The following is a 19163-nucleotide window of genomic DNA, read 5'->3' on the forward strand; positions in this document are numbered from 1 at the left end:
CGCACTCCCCATCGTGCTGCATCCCCCATGCTGCGCACTCCCAAACGTGGTCCATCCGCCATGCTGCGCACTCCCAAACGTGGTCCATCCGCCATGCTGCGCACTCCCAAACGTGCTCCATCCGCCATGCTGCGCACTCCCAAACGTGCTCCATCCGCCATACTGCGCACTGGAGCACGTTTGGGAGTGCGCAGCATGGCGGATGGAGCACGTTTAAGAATGCGCAGCATGGCGGATGGAGCACGTTTGGGAGTGCGCAGCATGGCGGATGGAGCACGTTTGGGAGTGCGCAGCATGCCGGATGGTGCACGATCGGGAGTGCGCAGTATGGCGGATGGAGCACGTTTGGGAGTGCGCAGCATGGCGGATGGAGCACGTTTAGAAGTGCGCAGCATGGCGGATGGACCACGTTTGGGAGTGCGCAGCATGGCGGATGGAGCACGTTTAGGAGTGCGCAGCATGGCGGATGGAGCACGTTTGCAAGTGCGCAGCATGGCGGGTGGAGCACGATGGGAGGTGCACACCTCCCCCCAACACACACACACACGCGCACTGCACAACACACACACACTAGGAATCACAAACAACGCCCTACACAGACACCCACACAGACAACGCTGCACACACAAATATACGCACATACTGCACAACACACACATTGCTCAAAACATACCTCCCCCAAAACACACCACACCCACACAAACCGCACAACAGACACACACACACACAACGCTACAGACACACAGCGCTCCACAAACAACGCAACACACGCAACACACATACAACACCGCTCTCACCCCCCGCGACACTCAGAACATGTACAGCGCCCTACACAAACACTTGGTAACTACACACAACAACATCTATATATATATATAACAAAAATCATACATGAACTACACAATACGTAAATTCTAGAATACCCGATGCGTAGAATCGGGCCACCTTCTAGTATATATATATATATATATATACATACAGTATATACATACATATATACACACAAACACGCATTTATACATATATGTGCACACATATACACATTTTCTTCTTTTGTCGGGCAAAACTATCAACAGTATATCCAACATTTTTCCTTTTCTGTCGAAATTATATGGGCATACAGTAGTAAAATTATCAAGTATGATATGATGTTTCCAATAAATATTGGACACCAATTATAGGTCGGACCTGTCCCAGTTTCTTCGGAGATGCGAAATGTTTCGGTGCTGTGTTCTGTATGTGTCATGTGACATTTCAAAGACAACGGAGCACAGATTGTCAGGAAAAGTGACAGCTTTAAAAAAGCTTTCAATCACATAACAATGTAAGAAGGCCACATCTAGCGCTCAAGGTGGGTCCGTTATACCACAGTATTATCAGCACTGTGCTTAAAGGGTTATTCCCAACATTACAAGTTATCATTCATTCCCCATCTACTGCTGAAGAAGCAAAACCACTACACAACTATAAGGACAAGGACAATGATCTGTATGCAGCGTTACCTCCTCTCTCTATTCTGTTTCCTTGATTTGTGTAGCAATCCAATTAAAACCACAGCGGCTCGAATTCCAGCTTTTTTCGAATGTATCCTTTCCGTCGGTTGTTGTGACATATTTATTAGATCCAAGGGCCACCGTCTCCAGGACCAAAGTATAAAAACTTAAAGATTTAAGGCTGCAAGGTGACTGATTCCAGTATCCTCTTCTCTCCTTTCTAACGTCTGTATTCAAGACAAGTGACTTTTCCACCAATGACCCTAAGGTCACTTGTCACCGCGATCCAAGGTGCTCTCCTGCCAGTTTGGCCTCTTCCTTGGATTTTGTCATTCAGTTAATATGACAATTAAGGAAAAGGCAGATTATGACAAGTCACTTTCCAAAGTGCTGCAGCCTCATCCTAGCTGGAAAACGTCCAACAGAAGACCAAGCATGAAGGTCCATTCCCCAAGGATTCGCCTTCTCACAAATATTCCAACACAAGTTTCAGCTCACACATAGAGGAGTGTGTGATTCTCCTTCCCAGATCCATAATTTGCTAGGAGACAGACACACACAACCAGGGCTGAACAGGGATGTCATGAAATCAAAGCCCAGGAGAGAGGGGAAGAAAAGCAAACACACACACAACACAATGGCTTGGAGTTGGCGCTGCACCTGCCGGTTAAAATATTAACTTTCACTAGCAAGAAGATGCTGAGAGTGTGTGAAGTAGGCGGTGGATTGAGGAGCATCTTTGCCTGCACAGGCTAGGGAGCCCAGGATCTGCAAGGTGGGTGTTTCCAGACGGATTATTTCCTCCTCTTTCCTCATTCTTTCTTCACTCGCTGCAGAATGCTGGAGATATATTTTGTGACATCCAGGGAACAGCCAGAAGTCTGGGCAGAGTTCTACAGAGCTGGATTTTGTGTCTGCAAGAATAGAAGAAGCTGAGACGGCACAGATCCACAGATCCATTGGAGGCGGAGCGGATCTCATATTTAACCCTATCTTATATATACTGTATGGCTAAGAGATGCAGCAGTGCTGAGTTTGTCATCTCATACGTGATAACACTATATCTTACGCGTACCGGTTTTCAATGGGTTTGCAGGTGTTCTTAATTCCGAGGATAATCATGGTGCGAAATCAAAAGAGCTGAAAAAATTCACATCTGCTGCATCTGTTTCTAAAGCATTACTGCTAATATGTGAGCGTTCTTCATTATTTTATTACTATAAAATATTTTCATAGAGACGATCAGACATTATTCATAATATAACCCCATAAAGAGGTCTCAATGTGTTTCTGCCTAGGGTGGGTTATTCACACATTGCGTATTTGCTACAGATTTTTGTTCAGAAAGTTCTACAAGAAAAAAATAAAATGCATCGTGGACTTGGACCCCTATAAACAAGTAAAATCCTGTTACTTACTATTACATTAATTAAATATATTGTGAAATTTAATTTATTGTTTATTTGAATTTTCAAGAGGTTATTCTGCATCGTTCAGGGTCCAGACAACTATATTTGTGGTCCGAATGTGACCCGACAAAACATTGGATCGCATTCAGACGAATGTTAATCTATGGGACTATGCACAAAGCCAATTTTTATTTCTCAGGCATGTTTGCATGCTGGATCAGATCGCAGTCGGCCATGCAAGTCAATGGGTCCATGGATAAAATCGGACCACACTTGGATGACATCTGAATGGGATCGATTGTTCCGACTCCTGACAGAAAGGAGGAGACATTTTTTTTTTATCTTCTTAATATCTGGGAAAATCGGACCATACTCTGATCACACTCTGTTCGAACTCTCATCCGAGACTGATCAGAGTGTGATTAGCATAATTGATCAAGGTATGATTTGCATAATTGATTTGATTTTTCACAGATGTAAAAGAAAGTTGTTTGCAAGGGACCTAAAGTGAAGGTACTGATGACCCCACACACCGGTTCACACCTGAGACATGTGCACGCCTGGTAGGTATCGAGCACATGTCCTAAGTTAATAAATAGGACAATACCTGTCAATCAAGCAGACGTCTCAGCAGGTGCGTGAGGTTGTAACATTCTTGGCACTGGTCATCTCCAAAAAATTGACCACCACCAAAAAATCAGTTGCAGTCCTCATACACCTTAGCTAGTGATATGTCCGATGCTCTGTATATACAGTGGGGAAAAAAAAGTATTTAGTCAGCCACCAATTGTGCAAGTTCTCCCACTTAAAAAGATGAGAGAGGTTTGTAATTTACATCATAGGTGACCACAACTATAGGGTGCTTTAAACGCTGTGACATCGCTAGCGATCTCGTTAGCGATGTGACACGCCAGATCGCACATACGATTTGCCGAGATCGCACATGTGACCGGCGCTACAAAAATGATCATCTTGCGATCTCGGCAAATCTTATCTGCGATCTGGCGTGTCACATCGCTAACGGGATCGCTAGCGATGTCACAGTGTGTAAAGCACCCTTATGAGAGATAAAATGAGAAAACAAATCCAGAAAATCCCTTGTCTGATTTGGCAAGGTTGTTTTGCAAATTATGGTGGAAAATAGGTTTTAGTCATCTAAAAACATGCACGATTTCTGGCTCTCACAGACCTGTAACTTATTTAAAGGGAACCAATCACCAGTATTTTCGTATATAAGCTAAAGCCAGTGCTATACTGGCACTATCAGGCTTATTCTATACATATCTGTAGTGGTCAGCTCGGATGTTTAGGTTTTGAAATCCAAGAAAGTAAAGTTTATAAAATTAGCTGCTTGTTGAGTGACAGCCGCAAAAGAGCAGATAATATATTCATAGTTATCCCCTCCCCCTGTTAGAATTAGCATAAGTATTATACAAACAATTCACTTTGTCTCTTGCAGGACCTGTGTGATGTCATACCCATGTGACCAGAAGGGGCGGGGCTTCAGCCAACAAAGCTGGATACCAGGTCACATGGGTATAACCTCACATAGGCAACAGGTTTAGAAGTCCTCTAGGGATAATCTCCTGCTAATAAAACAGTGATTTCATGAAACCACTGAAAGTAAGTGACACATCACTGCAATCGGGGTCTCTGTCTTTATATTATGCTGCTCTCAGATTAGGTGTATAAAAAACCTGCTGGCAGATTTCCCTTAAAAAGTTTTGCTACAAGGGTGTACAGAAGCAACTCGGATTTGGATCCTGATGCCGGAAAGTACCCTAAGGGGTACTTTGTACGTTGCGACATTGCTACTGCGATATCGTCGGGGTCAAATCGAAAGTGACGCACATCCGGCGCCGGTAACGACGTCGCAACGTGTAAAGCTTAGGAGAGAAGATCAACAAGCGTGAAACAGTCAAAAATCGGTGATCTGTGTCACGTCGTTCATTTTCATAATGTCGGTGCATCTGCAGGTACGATGTTGTTTGTCGTTCCTGCGGCAGCACACATCGCTGTGTGTGAAGCCGCAGAAGTCACAAACATCTCCTTATCTGCGCCCGCCGTCCACCAGCAATGCGGAAGGGAGAAGGTGGGCCCCTTCCGCCCCTCCGCCCCTCCGCTTCTATTGGCCGGCCGATCAGTGACGTCGCTGTGACGCCGAACGCACCACCTCCTTGAAGGTGGGATTCTTTGGCAGTCACATCTACGTTGCCGACCCGGTAAGTGCGTGTGAAGCTGCCGTAGCGATAATGATCGCTACGGCAGCTATCATAATATATCGCATGTGCGACGGGGCGGCTACTATCATGCTCGGCATCGCTATCATCTGCTAGCGATATCGCAGCGTGCAAAGTACCCCTTAGTTCCCTCTGCCACAAAAGGGAACAGCAGTATTGTATATGGTGCTTGGTAGGAAGAGCTCCTCCTGCAGATTTTACATTGGGGTTGAGAAGCAGTAACGTTACATCTGCTTTGTTCTTTTTTATTGCTGTTGATGTGTTTAAAAGATGGTCCTTACATTCTGAGAAATAAAACTGCATGTCTGGCCAGCTCTTGAGGATGTCCTGTGTGGACCTGACCTTAGGGCACACTCTTTGGGACAATATATTTCAACTGAGGACTGGTCAAGGAAATTGAGAAAGCAGTAAGTGCTGGAGAAGAAGCTGTTAGGCTGTGTGCGCACTAAGCGTTTTTACCTGTGTTTCCGCAGCGTTTTGAACTGCAGCGTTTTAATACCAAAATGCGTGCGTTTTGATTCTCCAGCAAGGTCTATGGGAAATTGGGATTTCTTGTGCGCACAATGCTGTTAAAAACGCAGTGTTTTAGTTGCAGAAAATTTGGCAAAAACTCAGCGTTTAAAGAAGCAGCATGTCAATTGTTTTTGCCATTTTGGCAGCGTTTTGCTAACATTGAAGTCAATGAGAAGATGCGAAACGCAATCTACTTCAAAATTCTAGCGTTTTACATGCTTTTTTGTTGCAGAAAACATGCTTTTTGGACCAATTAAGTGCATGCGTTTTTGACAAAATGTTAATGGCATATGTCCCTTTACACACACACATAGTACGACAATTAAATGTATTAAAATCAATAAATAAATGTAATTTTATGCATACATATTAGCACACAGTTATCATTTTAATAAAATAAGCCATTTTTTATATAATTTTAATATTTAATATTTGTTATCATTTTTTTGCTTTTTTTTAATAGCGTTTGTATGTTTAAACTTTATTTAGCAGTGTATTTTTCTTCAAAACACATGTGATTTTAAGCAATGAAAAATCATGTACATCGCGGCAAAACGCGGTAAAAAACGCAAGCGTATATATAGCGTTTTTGTGGTCAAAACCAACTTTGGCAAAAACCATTTCTGGCAGAGGATGCGTCTAGAACTGCAACTACCTAGACGCAAAGTGCGCAGATAGCCTTATTCTTGCATGGTTGGATTGCGAAGTAACACAATCCCTAGTGGTGGAAAGTCATATTGCTGTAGATATTGTAGATTGTAACTGAATAGGCTGCTTACCTTGCATCTAGCAATAATTAAAGATATAGGTATTCGGTCTCGTGCTTATCTCCATATTTTTGGTCCAAGTGCTCTCCGACAAAACATCAGATCGCACTCAGACCAATGTTATTCAATGAGGCAGTTCACATGCAAGTGGACCTAGTGGTCCAAAGAAAAGAATTGCAGCATGATCCATTTCCATCTGTAAATCAGATCACGATTGGCCATTCAAGTCGATGGATTTGTAAAAACAATCAGACCGCACTCGGATGACACTCCAGTGTGGTCCAATTGTCACGGACTGACAGAATGGAGAGGATGGAGAAACTTTTTTTTTTTTTATATATATATATATATATATATATATATATATATATATATATATATATATATATATTCATCTCCACATCCGGGAAAAAAGATCCCATTATGATCAAACTCCAATAAAACTCGTATCACAGTCTAATTAGTGTAATTGAGAAATCAAGTAATCTGAACACTTCCAAAGGTATGATAAAATTGCTTTTATTTAGCAATGCAGTGAATCCAGTTGTGGGTGGAAAAAAAATGGACACTTAGAGGAGCAGTGTGAATGGGCCTCTTCTGACCTGGTGAGAGATCCTCTTTAATTGACATTGGTCTGTATGAGTGTGATGCCCTGGCCTATCAGGTCGTCACAGGGTATTGTGCAATCTGCTCTTCTGCGCAGTATCCGATTCCTCCTTAGTTACAGATCCCTGTCTATTGGTGTTGCTAAGAGCCAAGCCAGTCAAAATCCTAGGAACACTTTGCACGACACCCACCAGACACACCCTTTCGGGGGCCTGAAGGGAATAGGGCCATTCACTTGGGGGTTTGGTAAGGGGAGGTGAGAAGTGTCAAGAGAGGAGAGAAGAGTTGTGCAGTGGAGAGTGAAGGGTGAGGAGCTGGGCTCCTAGTAGAATCCTAGGTGGCAGACTGGTTGGTCTGGGCCTGGTAGGACCTGGAACCCCGGTCACAGGGGATCGTGTCAAGGGGAACGGATCTGCCGAGGAGGGCAGCCGGCGGCCTTGAGCCATCTCCGGGCAGGGGCCAGGGCACGACAGGGTACGTGGACCCTTTGCTGGAAAGTAGCTTCACGCAGCTCGGTAATTTACCCGACGGGGGTGAAGTCTTCAGGATTCATCCCTCACCCGCTCCAAAATCGGGGTATTAGCGCACCGATGAGATAGGACTTTCCCAAACAGAGTCCAGAAAATCCAGAGCGTGAACCCTGAGAGCAAGCTCACTCCATTAGCCATACGGGTGAGCAGGACCCGACTAGTTCCACACTACAGGGTCCAAATAGTGAAGAAGGTGCCACGGAAAAGGTCACAGGCTAACAAGCAAAACCAAAGGCACGGATCCAAGCATGCTCCCTCTATGCTGCAGCGGTGCTCAGAATTCTGGTTTACAAGCTGTCGGTGTCAGTATTCTTGGACTGAGTGAGTACGCAGAAACCCTTTCCACCCCAATGGCATGCTTTCACCACCATCACTGGGCTCCCGGGGCAAAAAAACCCTACCCACGGAGGGGTTAAACATCCTGCTTCCTTAACACCGTCACCGGGTGTCCCTAACAGCAGCGGTGGTACCTTATCTTACATCGCACCATGGGTAGCGTCACATACGTCTAACCCCACTGTACATAGCCCCCCTTCATCGAGTGGCCGCGCGACCCCCGGGTCCGGAGACCACACAAGCCACCGCGGATCCGGATCCGAGCAGCAGCCCGGCTGCTGGCACGGGGGCGGCACATGAGCAATGTGCATGAAGCTACTTACTGCAATTTCCGAGCAGAATCTGATTTCGGACCGCCTTAATAAGGCTGCTCTCACACTTGCGTTGAACGGCATCCGTTGCTATCTGCCGCCTTGAGGAATTACGGTAACTGTGGCAGGAAACCGTTTTATTCCTCATAGACTTCTATTAGCTACGGATAGCAACGGATGGCCTTGCGTTGCATCCGACAACCGACACTGCGTTGCATCCGCCTGGTGGATGGAACGCTGCATGTAGCGTTTTTCTGCACTTAGCGGAGTGTAAAAAAAAACGCAACCTGCAGGATTCCGTCGGCGTCCGTTGTTTTTATAATGGACGCCTATGGTGGTGGATTCCGTTAGAATCCGTCAAATGGATTGTGTTAACGCAACCGTCTTTACACAACTGCGCATGTCCAGATGTGTAAAGTCAAGAAAAAAAAACTATAACGGATTGCGTTATTTTGTACGATCCGTTGCATCCGTTATGCCACTATATGCAACGCATCCGTTGCATCCGTCACGCAATGCAATGCAACGGATGCCGTTCAACGCAAGTGTGAAAGTAGCCTAAGGGTTCATTCACATTGCGGTTTGGCTTTTCCATTGAATCTTCCATCGGAATCTTGAAATAACAGGATCTAGACACTTCATCCAATAGAGTCATAATGTACAATGAGAAAAACTATGCTGAATTCTATCCCGACTGTAAATTTTGCGGTTTTCATGTGGGCAAAAAAAAGTAAAAAACAAAACAAAACACATAAATGGAGTCAATTTGAGCTTATCTTATTGCAGGCTATCTGTTTTTTTTTTTTGGGTAATATAGATGGAAAACCCAACAAGAAATGCAATGTGAACAGCAGCAAAGTGGAACAATACAGGTGATCTGTAGATGGATTTCGGCGCAGAATTGGCACTGAACTCTGCTTGAAATATCTACCTTGGGAATATACGGTAACCTATAGGTTATCATACTGATTTCCCTGGAGGACATATGTATTTGCGTTCGGTCCTCCTAGCAGGTGCTTCATTGGTTTTGCCATAATTCATTGTATTAACAGTAATAAAGGCTCCGGCATACAGTGTCCTCAACAAACAGACACAATTAATGACAGCAAAGTATTGATAGATTCTTGTCATGAAAGAGTTGCTATGGAGTCACAGATGGTAAGAGCCTTTGAGAGTTTTATGCAACAGAAAACAAAGGAAATCACTGCTGTATTGTATCCCTTTGCTATTATACCTGTGATTTGCCTTTATTAAGAGCACTGAAGATCCCATCCTCCCCAGTCAGGCTTGAGAGCCATGACATGAAAGTGGGCTCAGGACATGAGGACTAAGAAGTAGACAAAACACTTATTCCCAGGCCTCGAGACAGCACATGTAATCTGCCATCGCTTGGTTATATCACCCGGTGTAGCGGTTTACATATCTGGTCTGCGCAGCACAGCTTCATGCATAAAACAGGTCAGAACGCACCGCAGGTCAACTCAGCGCTGTTCACACGTAACCGTACAGGGAATGTAAGCATGTGGGGAGCACGGCGCCTCGTCATTTGTATTGTATTCATCTGTTCAAGTGCCTGGCGTGTGTCAGGCGTCAAAGAAACTGGCCGGTCTGCATAGCTCAATGTATGAATAATTAACCATTTATACTCCAGAATAGTAAGGCTAGACAAAGGAATCGTTTTAAGTAAAGCCTTCAAATTCTTTTTACAATTTTTTGGAAAAAAAGGGAGTTTTTGCAAAAAATTATAATATTTCTATTTAACCTGAAATTTAGCCTCACCGCTATTTGCTTACTATAGATAAAAAAAAAAAAAAGAAATGGATGCACACCAAAATCTTACAAAATGTATGTGTCGCTCAGGGATAGGGGGTACTCAGAGCCGGGCAAATGGGGGTCGCTTCTAGAGGAATCACGGTGGCGTGACCCGGTCTGTGATCCCAGGCTCCACAACAAAAGGGGAATATGGAAAGGGGGATTGTCTGTGACGCCACCAGTGGGTTGCGGTGATGAGATGGTGGCACCGCCGCTGCCTCTAGGGACCATGCCCGGGACTGATGGTATGGGGCAGCAAGGTGGGATCCCCTCCACAGGTAAGGGAGTTGTAGTCCCAGGGTCCAATTGGGAGCTGTGGTGGTGGCAGGGATTGCAGGGAGCAGGAAACTCACAGTTCGGTTGTCTTGGTGTTGGATGAAGCCAGGCTGATGTGTGTGGTCAGAAAACAGAGTCCTTTGTAAACCAACTTGCCAAATGGCCAGTCACCGTTGGCGGGTGTCTTCGGGTCCCACACCCAGATATACAGCCAGGGGCCCTTCCTTACACACTCTGTCTGTCTCTCTCTTGTCTGGACTAGTCCGTTTGAACGGCCTCCGGATTGGGTCCCTCTCCCGGCACCGGCGGGCTACAACCCTGTGCCGGTCGCCTCAGGTTCCCCGCTGCCAGATCTCCATCACCTGTGGCCCTCACATCCACCTAGTCCGGTAGTCCAGTGCTCCAACCCCGGATACCACTTTCTCCGGGGAGCTGCTAGCCTCCCCTGTCAGCTTTCCACTGACTACAGCACAACTGAACTAAATTCTGCTCTGTCACTTCCTTAACTCCCCTTGCCCCCTCCCTTTTCCCTGGGAGGGGGTGAGTAGGGCCCTGATTGGCTGCTGTTCATCTGTGTGGGGATTGTGTAGCTGCCAAGGAGGATTAACTCTTTCTGTGACTACCTGGTTTTACCAGGGTGTCACACTCCCCCTTGGTTGAATACAGCCCGTCTGCGGGCTGTCCGGCCACTGACGTTTATTTTAGCGGGAAAAGAAAAAAATCACACATTACAAACATACATCTTCCCACATCGGGAGGTACATTTTCTTAACCCTTTAACTATCCTGCCACCCCCCACCTGCTGTGCAGATGGCCTCCTCCAGGAACTTGACTTGAGGACATTCAACAGGGGTGACAGTCCATAAAACAATCATTCTTTAAACTTGCGGGTAGCCGTCCATGTTCCGCTACCACTGCTGCTGCTGCCACCACTCCCAGTACAGGGCATGGGTTCCATGCTTTGCCTCCTGCTCAGGAGCCAGGCCCACTCGGATGCCCTCGGCGCCGGCTACAACCGGCCTCGATAACTGCCGAGGGCCCCATCGCTCAGTGGCCTGCTCCTCCTCTCTGCAGCTGCAGTCCGGCTGCTCCACAGCCGGGATGGGGCATTTGGGAGCGGCTGGCGCTGCAGCTGAGGGCGATTTCAGGACGGGTACTGCCGTCATTGCGGCCAGCGGACTGCCAGAGCCAACGTCATCATCGTTGCGGCCGGGCAGGCTGCCGGAGCCGACGTCATCACCGTTGCGGTCATGCTCGGGGGCGGGTGAGATGTCATTGGGGTTGCAGCCTGCTGAGAAATCTTGCCGCTCTTGTGTCCAGGAACGGAATTTTGCAGAGTCCTGGCGTCCCTGCACTTTACAGTTCCAGTTACATGCCACCGCTTCTCTGCCAGCCCCCCCCCCCCTGGTCTGTTGCGGGCACTCCCTCCGGCCGTGTTCCCAGGGGGCGGGGCTTCAACTTTACGCCGTTTTCGGGGAAGAAGAAGATGTTGCTGTTATTTTGGCGACAAAAATGGCAGGCAAGATGGCGGCAGGTCAAAATTTTTCAAACAGTTCACGGATTACAAGGCGCACGTCATCCAGGTCACGGATGGGGTAAGAAACCTGTTCGTGATGCCAAATTGTGTCGCCCAGGGATAGGGAGTACTCAGAGCTGGGCCAATGGGGGTCGCTTCTAGAGGTATCACCGGCGGGCTACAACCCTGTCCCGGTCGCCTCAAATTCCCCGCTGCCAGATCTCCATCGCCTGTGGCCCTCACAGCCACCTAGTCCGGTAGTCCAGTGCTCCAACCCCGGCTACCACTTTCTCCGGGGAGCTGCAAGCCTCCCCTGTCAGCTTTCCACTGACTACAGCACAACTGAACTAAATTCTGCTCTGTCACTTCCTTAACTCCCCTCGCCCCCTCCCTTTTCATTGGGAGGGGGTGAGTAGGGCCCTGATTGGCTGCTGTACATCTGTGTGGGGATTGTGTAGCTGCCAAGGAGGATTAACTCTTTCTGTGACTACCTGGTTTTACCAGGGCGCCACATTTACAAAACTGAAAACAAGGTTCTTATATATATTTTAATCAAAATGTATGAAGCCCACTGCCATATCGCGGCGATCCTAAGTGGTAACAGGTGCTGTGGCAATACCACACCAGCAGGAGGAGCCACCACGGTGCCCTCTACACCCATACTGGAAGGCCAATTCACAATGGCTCCAGGACACAACACAGCTACAGTCAATAGGGGGCGTCGTATACTCTGATCAGGATGTTAATAGTGTTGAGCGAATAGTTAGCTATTCGTTCTCTCTATGCTGTTAGTCAGTACTGTCCGCTACTCTCATATTCGTTACGAGTAGCGGGCGCAATATAAGTCAATGGGAAATACTTGCTAAGTAGCTGTACTTTTCGTGCAAGTAGCGAATAGTACAGCTTTCGGGTTACTCGCTACTTAGTGAGTATTTCTCATCGACTTACATTGTGCCCGCTACTCGTTATGAATATGTGAGTAGCGGACAGTACTTGCTAACCGCATAGTGAGTACGAATAGTCAACTACTCGCTCAACACTAGATGTTAACTAAGAAGCTTGTGTTAAATTTTGCTTAGCCGCAATAGATCAATGTGTAAGATTTGGATGTGTGCTCTATGTCTTTTTTTCTACACTTATGCAACATTTTATTCACTATTGCGCTATGTCTAATATACTGATGGGCAAGCGGACAAATGTCTGACATCCCAATGCTCATTCATAAAATCTGTTGAAAGATGAGGGTGGAAGTTCTGCCTGTAACAACCACATCATAACTTTCTCATCTGACCTCAGAAACGTACAGCTATAAATGGTATTAAAGGGATCCTGTCACCAGGATTTTCCCATATAAGCTGCGGCCCCCACCAGTGAGCTGTTTTATACAGCATTACAGAATATTTTATATAACAGCCCAGGCCACTGTGTATAACGTAAAAAACACCTTTTATTATACTCACCTAGGGGGCGATTGAGTCCAATGGGCATTGCTGATCTTGGCTCTGCTGACTCCTCTCTGCTTGTGATCGCCGTTCTCCTTCCCAGCTCCGTGTGGATGACGCATCCTAAGTCATCCACACAGAGGCCTCCATTGTGTTCCTGCGCAAGAGAACTTTGATCATCCATGCTGAAAGTTTTGTAGTGCGCATGCGTGGGCGGTCTATGACCTTTCCCCATGCTTGCACATTACACTACTTTGCGCTGCCCTCAGCAGGGCAGATGAAAGTGAGCATGTGCAAGAACGCAATGGAGAATTCTTTGTGGAATCCACATGGAGTGTGGCGCCCTGGACTAGCCAGGTCGTCATAGGTACTACAACATGCACCCCCACCCCGAGATAGGCACATCAGCCAGACACAAAATCCTTGTTACCTCCCTCCAGGGGCTGATGTCCACACCAGGTGGGGTGGAGCCAGGCAGTTGGCCCCACCCACTGAGGAGTTCACAGTCCTGGAGGCGAGAAAAGGAAAAGAGTTCAGATCAGTTAGGGAAGTGGAAGAGTGAGGAATAAAGTGGTAGTAGAGGAGCAAACTGACTGTGTCCGGGTACGTGGCCCGGGCACCAAAAGCAAGGTTGGCAGACGGTGGTGGCCGTCTGCAGGAGAGGCAGATCGACGCAGAACCGTAGGACCGGGGACGGGCGGTGGCCCGCCGGTACCGAACCGGGGAGCGAAGTGAAGCCAGCACAAACCGGGTGGGCCTGCGGACCCCGACCAGGCATGGAGTCACCATTAAATAGGTCAAATCCGTCAGTGACAGGAACCCCAGGGGTTTCATAACAGCCAAGACCCTATTGAAGGCAACCGTCCAACCAGCAAAAGGAAATACAGCTACCGCCACAGCTAGAGTTCCAAGGGCCAGAGCCTGCGGGCAAAAGGGCTCCTCCGGCACATATACACGCTGGGGAGTGGGTTACCGGTGGGAAGCCATCGGGACCGAACATACACAAAGGTGCAGGGAAAGGCAGCCACCACCAACCGTCCGGGAGAAACCACAGCAGCCGTTTGGTTTACCAGAGACTTTGCATCCATTTGTGGCTGAGTGAGTACTACCGTGCCATCCGGCACCGCGCTGCGCAGTCCAAGCGACCCTGCACCTTGCCAACCCTGCCTCCCTGACACCTCACCGGGCCCCGGGACCACCAACCCCCTACCAACGGAGGGGAGAGAAACATTTCAGCTGCTCCCTACCATCGCTCCCAGGATCCCCGTCAATAGCAGCGGTGGTGCCCAACCTCATCACAACCCGTGGGTGGTGTCACGGACCAAATCCCCAAACCGAACTACCCCCCCTTTGTCAGGGCCGGGCGGTCGGGCAGACCCAGGAGGTGGATCCACTGGGCCGAACTCTAAGATGGTGGTAGGGAGTCCGGTAGCTGAAGCACTGATGGGCAGCAGAACAGTCCGTGCAAGTGAAGGTAGCGGAGGAGTCCCTGGGACCACGGAGTCACAGATGGCAGTCCGGGTGACGTAGCTCAGGTTCGGAAGCCAAGATGATGTCAGGCGGGGTCCGGAACCTTTGGAGCGAGATGACGGGTCACCGCAGGGATCCGAGATGGTACGGACTGTCAGATGGCAGACGGACAGCGTGCGGGGCTCGGGATTCAGCAGGACTGGATGGCGAGGCGGGATCAGCTCTAGAAGAGAGATACGTAAGTATGGCAGGAAAACACAAGGAGACCTGACTCCTAGCTCAGAAAACACGAAGATCAGGCCCCGCCCCCTTGGACAAGAACCCCCTTTATACCCCGTACCTGTCTAACCTCATTTCCTGTTAATGGGCGCTGGCCCTTTAAGAAAGGGTCAGTGACCGCGCGCGCCCTAATGCGCATGCGCGCGGCCCGGGTGCCAGAAGCCAGGGAAGGAGGCTGAGAGGAGGACGCAGGGGAGCCGGCCAGGGCCTGGGAGGCCGTCGGGCGCCGGGATCGGCGGCCAGGGAGCCTAGGAAGGACGGGCACAAGAGACTGGGACGCGGGGAGCGTGGCAGGTGAGCCGGGGAGCGGGACAGGAGACCCGGGAAGGGGAGCCGAGGACCCGGGGAGCGTGACAGTACCCCCCTCCCCACGCCCCCCTCCCCGCAACCGGGACATGAAGGCACGGATCAGAGGAGAGCCCACGTTCTCCCTGGGTTCCCAGGATCTATCCTCAGGACCATACCCCTCCCAGTCCACCAGGAAGAACTGCCGGCCACGAACAGTCTTCATGGCCACGATATCCCTTACCGCATAGATGTCGTCCTCAGCAATAGGAGGAGGAGCCGGACTGGCAGCAGCGGAGAAGGGACCAAGGAACACCGGCTTGAGTAGAGAGACGTGGAAGGAGTTGGGTATTTTCAACGTGGTCGGAAGCCTCAGTTTGTAGGAGACCTCATTGATCTTGCTGAGGACCTTAAACGGCCCGATGTAGCGAGGACCCAGCTTGTAGGAAGGTATCTTCAGTCGGATGTACTGGGAAGCAAGCCAGACCAGGTCACCAGGAGAGAAACACGGAGGGTCTAGACGCCTTTTGTCAGCGTGTTTCTTCATCCGCTGGGAAGCGCGCCCAAGGGACGCCTTGACAGAGTCCCAAATGGTAGCGAAGTCACGGGCTACAGTATCAGCAGCAGGGACATCCGAAGAAGGGGATATAGGCAACGGGACGGAAGGCTGCAGTCCGTAAACGACATGGAAGGGAGATTTGGAGGACGACTCACTGACGTGGTGGTTATGGGAGAATTCAGCCCAAGGCAGAAGCGTGGACCAGTCGTCGTGATGGGCGTTGACATAGTGACGTAAGAAGGAGGTCAAGATTTGATTGACCCTTTCTACTTGGCCATTAGACTGAGGATGGTAAGCGGAAGAAAAGTCCAGAGTCACTCCCAGATGTTTGCAGAGAGCCCTCCAGAAGCGGGAGGTGAACTGAGTTCCTCTGTCGGACACGATGTGGGAAGGAAAGCCATGCAAGCGGAAGATATGTTGTATATAGGCTTCCGCGAGTTCCTGAGCAGAGGGCAGTCCGGGCATAGGGACGAAGTGAGCCATTTTGGAGAACCGATCCACCACGACCCATATGACTGTGTGTCCGGAGGATACTGGCAAGTCCGTAATAAAGTCCATCGCTATGTGTTGCCATGGAACTGAGGGTATCGGCAGAGGCAGAAGACGGCCATAGGGCAGGTGTTTGGGCGTCTTGTTCCTGGCACAAGAGGGGCAGGCAGAGACAAAGGCGGCAACGTCCGTGCGAAGGGATGGCCACCAGTAATGGCGTACAATCGCACCCCATGTTCTCTTCTGGCCTGCATGGCCGGCTGTTTTCGAGGCATGACCCCAGTGTAACACTTTTTGCCTGTCGGTCTCAGAGACATAGGTCTTCCCGGGTGGTATCTGGGCCAGAGTGACAGGAGCCACCGGAACAATCTTGCTAGGAGAGATGATAGGTTGGGTAGTCTCTTCCTCCTGCTCCAGGGGCATGAGAGACCTAGACAAGGCATCAGCGCGTATATTCTTGTCTGCGGGTCGGAAGTGAAGCTGGAAGTCAAACCTGGCAAAGAATAAGGACCACCTGGCTTGCCGTGGGTTCAGTCGCTGAGCGGACCGCAGGTATTCCAGGTTCTTGTGGTCCGTGTAGATAATCACAGGGTACACTGCTCCTTCCAGGAGGTAGCGCCACTCCTCCAGGGCCAGTTTGACCGCCAATAGTTCTCGGTCACCGATGGTGTAATTACGTTCAGGTGCTGAGAAGCTTTTAGAGAAGAAACCGCAAGTCACCATCTTCCCGGAGGAGGATTTTTGCATGAGCACTGCTCCGGCTCCTGAGGAGGAGGCATCCACCTCTAAGGTGAACTGGCGGTTTAACTCCAGTCGGTGGAGTACAGGAGAGGAGGCGAATGCTCGCTTCAGGGAGCAAAACGCGGCGTCGGCCGCAGGTGACCAGTCCTTTGGATTAGCCTCCTTTTTGGTCAGAGCGGAGAGAGGAGCAGTCAGGGCGGAGAAGTGAGGGATAAACTGGCGGTAGTAGTTGGCAAATCCCAGGAACCGTTGGATTGCCTTCAGTCCAGAAGGGGGAGGCCAGTGGAGGATGGAGGAGACCTTCTTTGGATCCATCTGCAGCCCAGTACCCGAGATGATGTATCCCAGGAAAGGAAGAGAAGACTGCTCAAAGACGCACTTCTCATATTTGGCGTAGAGACGATTCTCTCTCAGTCTTTGTAGAACCAGCTTTACGTTCTCTCTGTGGGTCTGGAGGTCAGGAGAGAAGACAAGGATGTCATCCAGATAAACTACTACACATACGTAGAGGAGGTCCCGGAAAATGTCGTTCACCAGTTCTTGGAATACGGCAGGAGCGTTACACAGACCGAAGGGCATCACGCAGTATTCATAGTGCCCATCGCGAGTATTAAACGCGGTCTTCCATTCGTCTCCAGAGCGGATACGAACTAGGTTGTAGGCACCCCGAAGATCCAGTTTGGTGAACACACGGGCTCCTCTGAGCCGATCGAATAATTCGGGGATGAGCGGTAGGGGGTACTTGTTTTTTATGGTAATCTGATTCAAGCCCCGGTAGTCAATGCATGGGCGTAGGTCACCCTCTTTCTTCTTAACGAAGAAGAAGCCTGCTCCCGCAGGAGAGGAGGATCTCCGGATGAATCCCTTTGCCAGGCTTTCCGTGATGTAGGTGGACATGGCCCTGGTTTCGGCTGGAGACAACGGATATATCCGTCCTCGAGGTGGTGTTGTTCCTGGGAGCAGGTCGATGGCGCAATCGTAGGGACGGTGTGGCGGAAGTACCTCAGACTCCTTCTTGTCAAAAACGTCCGCGAAGGACCAATAGGCCGAGGGCAGACCCGGTAGGTACTCAGGAACCGGAGGTCGTCGGACTGGTTGTATAGACTTTAAACATCTTTCATGACAGGCAGAGCCCCAACGGGTGATTTCGCCAGTACCCCAGCTGACTGATGGTTCGTGTGTTCGCAACCAAGGAGATCCCAGCAGGATTTGATGGGACATGTGTGGAAGGACGTAGAGAGCGATGTTCTCGGTGTGCAGAGCACCGATACGCAGTTCCACCGGCTTGGTGATCCAGGAGATGGTATCAGAGAGGGGTCTCCCATCCACCGAGGCAATCAGTAGGGGCTTCTCGAGTAGAGTAACAGGCAGCTGGTATTTGTCCACCGTGGCCTGCTGGATAAAATTGCCTGCTGCTCCGGAGTCGAGGTATGCCTCAGCCGTGAAGCGCGTCTCTCCTGTTGATACTTGTACCGTCCACATAACTGGGTCTGAGAGAGTCCCAGCACCTAGGGTGGCCTCTCCTACCAACCCTAGGCTTTGGAGTTTCCCGGCCTTTCCGGACAGGAGCGTAGGAGATGTGTGCCCTCTCCGCAGTAAAAGCAGAGGCCCTTGGCGAGCCGCTCTGCTCGACGTTGGTCAGACTGTCGTACTCGGTCAACCTGCATGGGTTCGTGGACAGGAATCCCAGCTGTTGATGACTGTGGCACAGAGGATTTCTGTGGCGGGGAGGAGTGCCGTACCGCACGTCGCTCACGAACCAGCTCTTTGGAGCGCTCCTGAAAACGAATGTCCACTCGAGTGGCTAGGGCAATCAGGGCATCTAGGGTGGAGGGCACGTCACGACCCGCCAACTCATCTTTGATGCGACTCGAAAGTCCTTCCCAGAAGGCGGCTGTCAGGGCCTCATTATTCCACCCGAGTTCAGAAGCCAAAGTGCGGAAACGGATGGCGTATTGGCCCACCGTCAGTGTTCCTTGACGTAGGCGGAGAAGTGATGAAGCAGACGCAGAGGCGCGTCCCGGCTCGTCAAAGGTACTACGAAAGGCCTGCAGGAACTCTTGAAGATCCTTGGTCATGGGGTCCTCCT

At 49.6% G+C, this 19163-nt stretch overlaps 1 protein-coding gene across 7 annotated transcripts in view; it reads right to left on the reverse strand.

Annotated features, from left to right (window-relative positions):
- RAP1GAP2 (RAP1 GTPase activating protein 2) overlaps positions 1–19163 on the reverse strand; it is a 1154914-nt gene that overhangs the window by 561675 nt on the left and 574076 nt on the right. For 2 of the 7 annotated variants that reach the window (XM_075335290.1, XM_075335282.1), the window contains exon 1: positions 1503–2408. The exons of the other annotated variants lie outside the window; for them this stretch is intronic. In XM_075335290.1, the coding sequence (XP_075191405.1) occupies positions 1503–1612 (110 nt within the window). In that variant the 5' untranslated portion in view covers positions 1613–2408. Of the gene's footprint in view, positions 1–1502; positions 2409–19163 lie in introns of those variants that run through there. 7 annotated transcript variants of the gene reach the window in all.

This window comes from Anomaloglossus baeobatrachus, chromosome 2, assembly GCF_048569485.1.
Source record: "Anomaloglossus baeobatrachus isolate aAnoBae1 chromosome 2, aAnoBae1.hap1, whole genome shotgun sequence".
NCBI lineage: Eukaryota > Metazoa > Chordata > Amphibia > Anura > Aromobatidae > Anomaloglossus > Anomaloglossus baeobatrachus.